The sequence below is a fragment of the Vigna radiata genome, chromosome 9 (genome assembly GCF_000741045.1).
Source record: "Vigna radiata var. radiata cultivar VC1973A chromosome 9, Vradiata_ver6, whole genome shotgun sequence".
NCBI classification, from domain to species: domain Eukaryota; kingdom Viridiplantae; phylum Streptophyta; class Magnoliopsida; order Fabales; family Fabaceae; genus Vigna; species Vigna radiata.
In genome coordinates, this window is record NC_028359.1 from 17,829,112 (window position 1) to 17,842,051 (window position 12,940).

The following is a 12,940-nucleotide window of genomic DNA, read 5'->3' on the forward strand; positions in this document are numbered from 1 at the left end:
CAAAAGTTTTGAAAATCAAATATTTCACGTTAAAACAATTCACCCCTCTTATTAATTTCGTTCTACCCCTCCTTTTATTCTAACACAATTATTCATGAATGAAGAGTCATTTCATTAGATCATTGCCTACAGATAATGCAGTGGGTGAAACAACGTATTCCTTTTTTTAGGGAAAGAAAGTTCTTTTTCACCACACTTGTTAAGAATCAAGATAAAGATTCAAAAGGGTGCCATTCTTTGAGTGTCCTGTTAAGAAAACCAATAGTTCAACTACAACTAAATAGAAAACCAATAGTCCTTCAAAAACCACCTTTGAATCATTGACCATGTTCTATGAATGCTGGAAATAAGAGTTGGTAAAATTGGATGTCACCCTGAAGAGTTAACCTTCCAGCCTCCAGGTGCATTTTAGTTAAAGAGAGGGTTGAGGCTGAAGATCATCACTTGGAAATCTTTGCAGCCAGTTCTCTCACCAGCTTAGCAGCTACCATGGCAGTCATTCCATCGACAGTATCACGTTGAGGGTTTAATTCAACCACATCTCCGGCGACAACATCACCTTGAAGATTGTGCAGGATGTTGAGAACATCACGGAAAGAAAGACCTCCCGGCTCTATGTGAGACACTCCAGGAGCAAAGGCTGGATCAAGACAATCCACATCTATTGAGATGTATACACCTTTAACACCTTCCCCTAGTTTCTGCAAAAGAAAATCCCAGGTTTACATATCACAAAAGCAGCAAATCTCAGAACAAAAGATATTAAATTCCATCAGACACAATTTTTTTGCTTCAATAGAATCCCATTCCCTTCCCCGCCAAGGATACAAAAATGCAGAAAAATCAACTTTCCAATGATAGTTATGACTGTTTATCATAAAAAAAAAGTAGTTCAGCCAAGCAAAATGATTGAAATTTTTTATATTCAAAGACATTTCAGAGACGGTTAGGTTTCTGGATATGAAACCAATCGAGAACGCCACACGCACACTCAAACAAGAACACAGAACAACAAAGAAAGAATCTATATTGAATTTCTCTCAACTATACAGTACACCCCCACACCTCTAAGGGAGCCTAATTTTCCCTCCACAGGATAACAGAATCCTGACTATACAAAAGAATTCCAAAAAACTCCCCTGTACACAAAATAAGAGATGAACTCTTTTCCTACGCCCTACCTAACTGCCTAACTGTTATGAAAGTTAGGTTTCACTCTATCATTTTCTCCTTCTCTCATAAACCCTCCATACTCTATCATTATCCGCCGCCTGATGATTAACCTTGTCCACAAGGTTGAAATCAAGAAACTGATCCTTGATCATCCCGACATCCTCCCAAGTGGCTCCTTTTGATTCCCCTTCCTGCCATTCCATCAGGACCTGCTGTCTAGTCTCCCCATCCTACAGCTTTCATCTTCAATCTATCACTCTACGAGGCCAGAATGTCGGCCCATCAGTTTGCAGATCAGCTGGTAAGTCCTTTTCCACTGGTTGCGTTCCCACTACCACTTTTAATTGTGACACATGGAATACTGGATGTATTCTGGTTGTGTCTGGCAGTAGTAGCTTGAAAGCTACCTTCCCCAACCTTACATATACTCTCATTACCCTAACATTACCCACCCCTCCATCCACAACCTTGTCCTAAAGGTTGAATGCAGGGAATTGGTCCTTAATAGTTGCCTCGTCCTCCCATGTAGCACCTTCTCTGCCCCCTCCTTTTGTCCTTCTACCAGGACTTGATGAGTTATCTCTTTCTCCTTGTTGGATTTGTCTACAGAGCTGGTCCCTTTGCTTGTAGCTCCTTATATCCACTTCCCTTCTCTTTCTGTTGGCTTGTTGCTTTGGACCAGGCTGGATACAAGATTTGATCAAAGCAGCAACTTGTTCCCGTTGTTCTTGTTGAAAGGACGCCATAGATGGATCCGCCATTTCTTTGAGGGGTCGATCCCCATGTAAATATTGCGAAACCCAGTCATCAATATGGTTCACTTTTGATATGGTATCTATCTTCTTCCTAAATTGGGCTTCTAAAGTCTTTGACCAATCTTTTGATGATATCGCTGCAACAGAGGCCACGGCTGTCAACACTAGTGGACAAAGCCCCTTTGTATACTGTTATGAATGCCTTCTCAAGTTGTCTACTTAATCCTATCGCCCAAGGTTTTACAATAGCTACCTTATTTGTTTTGCAGAGATATATGCCCATGATTGAAATGACAAGAAATAGAACACTTCCTATAACTCCAGCCAAAACAGCAACAAGATTGCTATCTAATGAACCACTTGGAGATGGGGGTACAGAGCGCGGTTCAGACCGAGAAGGAGAAGGAGAAACAGAATCATTTCGGTCCGTGAAAGCTGGGTCCTCAACCGATGGTGGTGTTGTTGGGGCGGGTGAGGGAGCTTTCTTATTTTTGCCAATGGGCCGTTTGATGAATCTTCTTGTACAAGCGGCCACTTCTGCTGCCAGACTCAGTTGCCTTTCATCGGAACGAGTAATCCCCCTCCTTCCGCCTATTCTCGACCTGCTTCTCAATTTCGCCCTTCATAAGGTGAGGATATCGATAGGGTCTCACCTTTATAGGATCAACTCCATCTTTGATTTGTATATGGTGTTCTTTGTTTCGTGGTGGGGGTAATCCCTGTAAATCTCGACACAGGGGATAGTGCGCCTGCAGCACAACCTTTAATTGCTTTTTTTGCGCCTCTGTCACGTCGTCACCCCACTCACCGCTGTCCCCTGCCTCCACTATGCACAGATTCCAAACCGCAGCCCATGACTCAGCTTCCACTAACTTCAACAAGCTCCTGGAGTTCACCAGTTGTCTCGACAAGGTTGGGTTGCCTTTTATACAGATTTTTTTATCCCCCACATTATAAGCCATGGTCATTTTTCCCCAATTGGTACTTACTTCCCCTAGCTTTTCCAGCCATGCAACGCCCAGAATCACATCCACGTCCCCCAGCTCAAAGACATAAAATTCTTCTTCCACGTCAACCTCTTCCAACTGCACCGTCACCTTCTCACATCGTTCACGGGTCACTCGCCGATGCCCATCACCCAGACTCACGAGATACGCCGGGGTGTCCGTCATTAGTAATCTCAATTCCTCCGTGATTCGCCGGCTGATATAGTTGTGGCTTGCGCCACTATCGATTAGCACTACTACACTCCGTTCACCGATCTTCCCCGTCAGTTTCAACGTTTTGGAAGAAGTCAACCCCTCGGCAGAACAAGCCGATAACTCCAAAAGCTTCTCCCCCTGGTGATCGGATTCTTCACCCACTTCTTCCTCTTCGTCTTTCGCTAACAGCACCCTGAGACTCCTCTCGGTGCACCGGTGGCCTGGAGCAAATGGGCCTTCGCATCGATAGCATCGACCCTCTTCTCGCCTCTTGAGAAACTCGGGATAGGGTAAGTTTCGGACCACTCTGGCTCGACCATCACCACCAGTCGCAAGGCTCCCTCTCGCCGTCATGCTCGATGCCACTCCTTCTCTTCTCGCGGTTCCTCCACCCTCCGTTCTTCCCACTTGGGTCATCCCACTTGGGTCATCGTGGTTTTAACAGGTTCCGATCGCGTCACGCTCCCGATGGGTCGCGCAATGAATGGGTTCGTCTTAAACCCACTTGCATGCCAACCTTGAACCCTCATCGTCGCATCTTCCACATCCCTCGCTATCCTCATCGCCTCCATCAATTCAGAAAGATTCTTAATTCGCACCTGCCCCTTCACGTCTTCCCGTAACCCGGCCAAGAAATAACCCAACACCTGTTCCTCCGGTATCCCTTTCGTTTGCCCCATCAAAACTTCGAAACTTCGAACAAATTCTTCCAACGTGCCTTCTTGACGCACAGTGGCCAGTCCTTCGAACACCGTGCCCCTGAATCCCCCTCCAAAGCGATTAATCATGGTCGTCTTCAATCCATCCCACGATCGGTTCGATTTCGGGCCTTCTCTTTCCAAAACGTAAACCAGTACGCCGCACTCCCCTCCATACTCACATAAGCAAGCTCCACCTTTTCTTCATCATCCGTTACTTTCTGTCAAAAAACCTTTCCGCCCGATTGAGCCAACTGAGTGGCTCCTCTCCTTCAAAGGTAGGTAACTCTACCCTCTTCCTCCAAGGTTTCTGTTCTCCTCCTTTTCCACCATTTTCGCCCACTCCGTTCACCTTGGGTCCTCTATGATGATTATCGTTGATAGAGCTATCCTCCGAACTCCCTTCCGTCTGAGGACCGTGATGGCCTTGCGTTCCCAAAATCTTCATCATTTGTTGAAGGTCCCTTCGTACCGCCACCGATTCAGCCTTCATACCCTCCATCGTAATCTCAATTGCTTCAAGCCTTGCCTCCGTCGCATTCTCCATCCTCGCGTCGTTCCCAAATCGTTTGGATCCGGCAAGTCGGACCAAATTGATAGGTTTCTAATAGAGAAACCTAATCACTGCTCAAACAAACACATCTTATTAGACAATGAAAAGAATGCAAGAATGAAGTGGACTATGGGAGCCTAACCTCCCCCAACAAGACTAAACAGTCTGTTCTGAATACACGAATGAACAAAAGTATCCTCTCTTATTCCACACAGCTATTTATACAGATGTAAGTCTCCCGCCCTTCCTAACTGTCTAAACAGTTAGGCCAACTAACATCAACTAACATTTCACTTACATTTCTTCCTCCTTACATATACTCTCATTACCCTATCACCTCCACTTGTTTTTCAATCTCCCCCTTCACCATATGGGGATATCAGTAAGGTCGAACATTGATGGGGTCAACGCCCTCTTTCAAAGGTATCTTGTGAACCATTTCACGATCTGGCGGTAAACCTCTGGGTTCCTGAGAAACCCTTGCATATTGTTCTAACTCCTCCTTCTGTTCTCTCGTCAGGCCCTGACTAGTGTTGTCCCCCATATTCACCTTTGTTCATCCCAAACTCCATACCAATGTTACTGCCTCCACCTCTTTCATTTTGGGTAGCGCCTCTGGTTCAACAACTTCCCTGGTGAGGGTGGGATCTCCTTGAATGGTCACTTTCTCCCTCCTTGTCTAAAAGCCATTGTTAGTTTCCCCAATTGATGGTAACCTCTCCTAATTTGGCCAACCAGTCCACCCCTAGTATCAAATCAACCCCTCCTAACTCAAAAAAATAAAAATGTTCTTCTATCTCCGTTTCCCCTATCTGCAACTCCCCTACAACATCCCTGGGTTCTTTTCTTTTGACCATCGCCTAGACTCACTAGATATGGTCTGGTATTCTCCACTGGCAGTCCCAGTTCCTCCACTAATTCTTTGGCTATGAAATTTTGGCTAGCGCCACTATTGATCAGTATTAACACCCTTTTTCCTCTCACCCACCCCTGCAGTTTCATTGTCTTAGGTTGGGTGAGGCCCCCAGTCGAGAATGAAGAGAGTTCTATCTGTTTCTGAACCATCTCTTTTGCTTGTTTTGCCTTGTACTCCTCCTCCTCCTCTTCGTCTTCCCCCAGAATCCACTCTTTGACTTCTTTCTAGGCAGTGATGGCCACGGCTATAGGGACCCCCACAATGGAAACACTGGCCCTCCTGCCTCCGTTTGATGTACTCTGGGTATGGCAGGTTTCTCACTCCCCTGCCCGCAGGTGTCGCTCACCACACTGTTCCTCGTTCTGGATGCCGCTGCTCCCAGAGTTCCCTCTTTCTTGGTCGCGTTCTCGCTCTCTGTGATCCCTTGCCTCCCTCGACTGTAGCGGGTAGGTTTGAATCTCGCAACCGTCCCCACACTACCTTGATATTGTCCCCACGACTGACCACTTGGTCATCGTTCCTCCAATAGCTTTCACCCCTCAATACGCTTCTTCCACATCACGCGCAACCTCCGTGGCCGTCAACAAATCTCTCGGGTTGTCCGGCCTAATCTGCCTCCTTACGTTGCCTTGCAGGCCAGCGAAGAAGTATCCTAAGAGTTGGTCTTCTGTCACCCTTGTCGCCTGAGCCACCAACATCTCAAACTCCTGGATGTACTCATCCACCGAACCCCTTTGTTTGATCGTTGCAAGCCTCTCAAATACAGTCCCTCAATCTCATCCCCCAAACCGCCTCACCAGGGCTTCTCACAAGTCCTCCCAAGAAGGATTATGGGCCTTGGCTCTCCATAATCGGAACTAGTAACTAGCACTCCCTTCCATGCAAATGTACGTCAGTCGGAGTCTTTCTCGTCCCATAACGTTCTGTGTCTCAAAAAACTTCTCTGCACTAGAAATCTAGCCCAATGGGTCAAGCCCTTCGAAGGTGGGTAAGTCAACCCTCTTCACCCAGTTGAGTGGTGCCTCGCCCCTATCACCTTCTAACTCCTTGTTTGAGCCCTCTCTCCTCCCTCTGCGATTCGCGTTCACCGAAACCTAACTCTCCTCAGAGTTTCATTCAAGATTCCTTGCCCGCCCACCAAGAACCCTTGTGAGTTTTTGGATTTTTTGTCATATAGTCGTAGTGTCTGCCTTCAAACCATCCAACGTCGTATCGACTATTTCCATCTACCCTTCTAACACGTTCATCCTTCCCTCTATTCTCCAATCTCTCTCGCAAAACGGATCCGACAGATCGGACCAAATGTTAGGTTTCTGGATATGAAACCAATCGAGAACGCCACACGCACACTCAAACAAGAACACAGAACAACAAAGAAAGAATCTATATTGAATTTCTCTCAACTATACAGTACACCCCCACACCTCTAAGGGAGCCTAATTTTCCCTCCACAGGATAACAGAATCCTGACTATACAAAAGAATTCCAAAAAACTCCCCTGTACACAAAATAAGAGCTCTTTATATGAACTCTTTTCCTGCGCCCTACCTAACTGCCTAACTCTTATGACAGTTAGGTTTCACTCTCATTTAACTCTTCTCCTTCTCTCATAAACCCTCCATACTCTATCAGAGACAATGTCAACAGATACCCTTGTTCATTTGCACAACACAATTTGATTCAGGTCCAAAGGTATCTCTAAAAAACTGTTATACATTTCAGATGTTTCCAAAAGGTAACAATGTTAAGGAAATATCATTAGAGAGTATTGATGAGTGAATCATTCTAACATGTATGACTATGCCTTGACACCAACCAAGTAGTCAACATGGATATAATATGTAAGGTTTATAATTCATGCTTGATAGATGAAGAGTGATATGAATTAATGTGTAGGTGTGTTTTTGTTATATAAAAGAGGAAATGAGCGATAGAAAGACCAGATTTTCTAAGAAGTGACGATCTCTTGAAAATGTCCGCATTTCATATTGCTCAACTCCAAATTTTTTGGCTTGTGCACGCCCTTCAGCTGTTATTGATCTTATACCAACCTGAAATAGATTAATGAGTTAAAAACAGCATGAAGAATACTAATGTGTCATGCACAACATAGATGAAGAATGAAATATTTACTATCATTCATGAGGAAAATTGCATCAACTTAACTACCCAAACAAATTAACAACTAATGTGCAGACTAAGATATACGTGAAAGATTTATCAGATAAATTCACTATAAGAGAATAAATCATTTTGAGAGAATGGTTGAATATAATGAACTAATTTCAGCAAAGCATGTTTTGCTTTGTAAAAGGTTCTAAGGAATTCAACTAACAGTTCTATTAACTTCGTGGACAAGTTACACACTGTTTCAGATAATCAGTAATAAATCATAACTGTGCAAAAAGGAATCATAAAATGGGAATTAGATTCCTTCATTTGTGAAATCAGATACGTGAAGGATTAGCCACATCATCCATATGTCCTACACCTAAATTGGTTGTCCTCTTGCAAGGGTTCCATATGATTACATCTTGAGTCCTGATCAAGTTATATTTAACTTCTAAACAAAATCCCACCTATTCTACGAAAAATAATCAGCCAAAATGCACAAATTAACAGAACATAAAGGCTAAATGAGATTTAAGTTATTGCAATGTATTAACAAATTAAACCATTTATATTACAAATAAATCTGCAAACATCAAATAATTGCCTGCAAAAGTCGTCGAACATAGTTGCCCTCCATGACTCGAGCAAAAGATGAAGCATGTGAATAAATGTTTCCTTCAAAGGCATCGTAGTTATCAGGATGTGCATCAAGATGAAGAACATCAACAGGTCCTCCAAGCTTCTCAGAGACAGCTCGGATAACTGGAAATGATATTGAGTGATCACCACCTAAAACTAAGGGGCGTAATGGTTCCTGTAATAATGTAGACACTATGAGAATTATGCAAAGCAAAGTTACAGAATATTATCAGATACCAGAATATGAGAAAAATATTAAAATTCAAAGTAGATTTGATGGAAAGAATGCTATTATTTTCACTAAAAAGCCCCCAAAACAAGTCAGTTTTTTGGATAAATAAACCCAATAATTAAATAAAAGGACCTTCAAAGACTTTCTCTTGTCATGTTACACATGGATCCTTCCTTACTCACGTTCAACAATTGCCAAGAAGCCACTCTTCATTTCAGAAAATCAGGATTGAAGACCAGAGTATCTATCTCCTTTTAAAATGAAGTTTTTTCTTACCAATATATTAAATTGATCAAACAATTAATGACAGTAAGCTTTCAAAATAATGCCAGTATCAAACCTAAAACATAAAACAAAAGATCAATAGTTTTTCATTTCGTCACTTTTTCAACACTTTATCAGGTGTAAATCACTATGCACTTAAAATAATAAGGAAATACGAACCAAAAACAAAGAAATGACATATACTGCAAGTTGTGGGTCATGTGATTTAATAATTCCAAATAATGTGACAGCATTCAAAGCACAAGTTCACAAATTTCAAATTTACCTCATCCATCACTAACTTTACAGATTCACCAATTACATTCATTAATCTGTGATCATCTACCCCACAATCTCGAATTTCTTGAATTGGGACATCACCAACATCAGTAAGAACCCGTGCATCTTGTAACTCCTTGCCTGCATAATCAAAATTGTCATATTATAAGCTACTTATTATCAAAATTTACATGTAATTGCAGGCCAAAAACGATAATAATGAGGGCACTGTGAAGTAACAGTGGCAGTGATCTATATCCCACGAAATAAGTTGCTTCCATGGACACTGTAGATTCACAAACAAAGGATAACTAGAGACAGGTGAGCAGGCATCTTACACAACTCCATGCTATCCTAGGAGGATACAACCAAAAGAGAAGGGAGGTAACAGAAATCCAAACAACATAAAATGTCAGAATTGTTAACAACGTAAGAAATAACATCCATTATTTCAATTTCCAATTGGATATTAGTTTAAATCTTCTACTAAGATAACTTGATGCAAATAACCAATTACCATTTGAGTGAGTTTACAATGCAAACTTTAACCTGTGCTAAAACCAAAAACAATTCCAAAGATTTCTACTTCCAAAGAAAACGATATGACTATACCTTCTTCAGTTGTTGAGTTTGTGCTACCACACCAAATGGCCTCCCTAATGCGAGGAGGCGCAAATGCAGGTCCTTGTAGGAATGATGAATTATGTCCCAAAGGAACTCCAAGAAGAGTTGAAGTTGCTTTAGATCCTCCCAAAGCACGCACAAGTTCTCCCTGAGAAAAAGAGAACTCTTACATTCACGTTACTTTCATGCACATCTCAAAATCACTGAAATAAAATATAAAATTGTGGGACAAAAGAAACAACACTAAAGAAACACAAATTCAGGAAAGAAGGATAAAAATAAATATGACATGCCTTTAGCTTTGCTCTTTCTCGAATAAGTGTAAGTGAAGCATCTATGACACGACTTTGGCCTTTCTCTAGCATAGCAGCAGATACTTTTGCTGCATTTAGTGCTGGCATGTAATGGATGCCTCTGCGTACTATATTCGACATCTCTGTATCAAACGAATAAAACAATTAATATATATCTAGAGGCCAAGTATTTATTTAAATTTTACTCATTAAATACAAATGGATTTTTCTATTGAAGAGAAGTGAACAGAGAAATTTGCAAATGTCAATTCAGACTTTAGAGTATTAGAGCCAATGACACTATACACATCCAGTATACAGAAATCCCTAGATCAAGGGACATTTCGGTTTTAGAGAACATTATTAATTGCAATTTCAGTAAAAAAAAAATATAACACATTATTTTCACTTTACTTTTTGTTCTCAAAAGTTTGTATAGGAGACAAAAAAAACAGACAACTTATTAATGTTATGTTGTACAAACTTTTGAACATGGGAAACAAAGTGAAAACGTGGTAAAATTTATGCAATTAAAGGTGAAATCAAATAATAACAGAAAACATTTTCCCAGATCAAACCTCTTCTCAACCTAAAGTCCTAAACGCACAAACAGACATGTGACTTAAACCACTAGCATACATCAGGAATCTATTCAACCTCAATGTTGATCAAAATGCTTTTCTTTTATTCTTTCTGAGTTAATTATTCAAATCAAACATATTACCTATTTAGTTGTTGACATTAATACTAACTAAAACTCACATGTAGCAGCAGGAAAATACACTAGAAAATGAACAATACAGGGAAGGAAAAATGATTAATTACATATGAATTATGTCTTCAAGCAATACATATGAAACCAACAAGCAGAAACAAAAAGTATTAGCAATATGATTTAGAAAAACATTCTTTTTGCTTTGTTGAAGCAGTATATTGATTATAGAAAATCATAGGCTTTCAATTGCAATCGTGATAAAAATTCATGTATGTACGAGAGCCAAGAGTTTTATATACAAGTACTCAAAATTTCTTTAACTTGAACTCTTCTTCGAGTAGAGTACAGGAATTCAAACTCCAACGTATGTAAGTATTCTCCAAGATTTACATGACATCATTAGATTTTTGTGCGCATCATGTAGGAACTTCTCTCACAGAGAATCCTATAAACTTAGCCTTCAACAATAAAGCCATTCAGGGTCATCTGACCCAGGATTTGATTCAACTTGAACAAGGACTGACACCTTTCCAAGTGAGGGATGTTTCGAACGAAGATGTGGGAGGTGTTCCAATTACGGACAAGAATGAGTGTACAAAGAACATAGGAAGCCTAAAAATGAGATTTTTAAAGGGTATCTGAATCTGACTTTGCTCACAAACAGAATAAACATGGCTCGACAACGATCAACGAAAGTAAGTTCCATTGTCTGTTCTCTTACAGTGTCACACTTTTTCAAGGAGACCTAAAACTAGGGTTGTTGTTAAGGGTATCAGAATCTGAGTTAGTTCCAAACATAATAAACATGACTTGACAATGATCTATGAAAGAAAGGCTCAGTGCTTGCTCACTGACACGAACATTGTACCACACATTATACAAAAAAAATAACAACGAATCAACCATTGAAGGCTTTACCTTTTTTTTTAATTTATTCAGAGTAAAATTGCTCCTAAGTCTTACATATAAAAAAAATTGGAACAAAAAAAAATTAAATTGGTACATAATGAGGGATTGAATATAGTTAGGGCTGATAAAAGAGAAAAGAAGTAGAAGAAGAAGAAGAGGCTCACCTTATTGAAGAAGATGAAGTGTAGTTTTAGTTTGAGAAGGTTTGATTTTTGCTAAATAGAGTGAAATTGTGATGTGTTCTTTCCCAGGTTGTGTTTTGTTTTGTGTGCACACCAAACCAAATCTGCCAAATCACTACAAATATTCTTGAATCAGTGGAATGATAAAGTGTATTTATCATAGTATGGAAAGATGTAAAAGCATGGGCAAAGCATGTGTTGACATCACTGTTTATTTATAAAATAATTATCATGTGATATTTATATTAGGGATAATATTTTTTAACAATATTTTAATATTATTTATTTGTTATTATGTGGGTGGTTTAAAATTACTCCACAATCAACAAAAAATAATCATAAACACCACATAAATCAATCACACCACACTTAGATGTCGATGTTAAAATATTATCAAAAGAATATTGTCACAATATTATTATATTTTTTTAGTATGTGTCACAATATCATTATATTTTTTTAGTTTGTGTCACAATATCATTATATTTTTTTAGTATGTGCCACCACGTATTAACTTTACATAGTTTTATTCTTCGGAGAGAAAAAAATAGAGTTAAAAACAATTTCTAAGAAGATTCTTAAAAATAACATTATTTTATGTATATAAAAAAAGTGGCTAGAAGAAAGATTAAGTAAGCCAACTTTTAAATATAGCAATACATCTAGTTTGGCTTTTATATAAAAATATTTTTAAATATCACTTTCATTTCATGCAGTATTCTGCACGATAAAAAATAGATAAAAAAAATAAAGGTTTAATGTTTCAATAGATCTTTATTTTGTCTAGAATCTAAAAAAAATAAAGGTTTAATGTTTTTATTTTCGTCGAGAATCTCAAATAGGACCTTTCTTTTTCGAAATAGGAACCTTTCTTTTTCTTTTTTTGCATTTTAAACATGTTTAAATTGTATTTTATATTAAAAAAATTACAAACAGGAGAAATCATATTTACTTAAAAGACAAAGTGGGCAAAAGAAAAGAAATTAAGTGCAACCTAGCAACTGAGAAATCAATTTAAAGCTCGACTCCAATTCAAACATTGCAATTTTAATTACACCAGAGAATCCCTAATTTCCCCATTACACCACTTTTTTTACACCATTTTTACACTGCCACGTGTCGTCACGGGATTGGCTATTACATTTTTCAAAAAAAAATTGGAAATCTGAAGTTACAATGGATGAGAAATTTTGAATTCTAGGTTTCCATTTTTACCCTTATCCTTGTTTTATCATATTTACACATTCCCTTTGCTTTGTTCTCATTTCTCCATCTTTGTTCTCACTATTGTCGCCCCTTCCTCCCTGTCGGCCTTCGATCTCATTCTCACCATCTTGTGTTCACGGTCTTTGACGATTCCGTTGCATCTGTTCGTTGTTGGTTGCCTGTGTCTT

At 39.6% G+C, this 12,940-nt stretch overlaps 1 protein-coding gene across 1 annotated transcript; it reads right to left on the reverse strand.

Moving 5' to 3' along the window:
* Positions 1 to 95: 95 nt before the first annotated feature.
* Positions 96 to 11,680, reverse strand: LOC106774034 (arginase 1, mitochondrial). The gene is made up of 7 exons (XM_014660842.2): positions 11,529 to 11,680; positions 9,741 to 9,883; positions 9,436 to 9,595; positions 8,831 to 8,964; positions 8,014 to 8,223; positions 7,238 to 7,348; positions 96 to 701 (listed from the first exon to the last, which is right to left on the reverse strand). Exons 2-7 carry the CDS (start codon positions 9,879 to 9,881, stop codon positions 441 to 443), a joined length of 1,017 nt encoding a protein of 338 aa, XP_014516328.1. The 5' UTR covers positions 9,882 to 9,883; positions 11,529 to 11,680; the 3' UTR covers positions 96 to 440.
* Between the last annotated feature and the right edge of the window lie 1,260 nt (positions 11,681 to 12,940).

Bases quoted from the DNA above. Each gene is read 5' to 3' on its own strand.
- LOC106774034 (XM_014660842.2), bottom strand. From the start codon at position 9,881: ATGTCGAATATAGTACGCAGAGGCATCCATTACATGCCAGCACTAAAT. The intron at 9,596-9,740 runs GCATGTCATATT...TCTTTTTCTCAG, and splicing joins GAGAAAGAGCAAAGCTAAAG to GGAGAACTTGTGCGTGCTTT. The intron at 8,224-8,830 runs GTAAATTTGAAA...ACATTATTACAG, and splicing joins TAAAGTTAGTGATGGATGAG to GAACCATTACGCCCCTTAGT.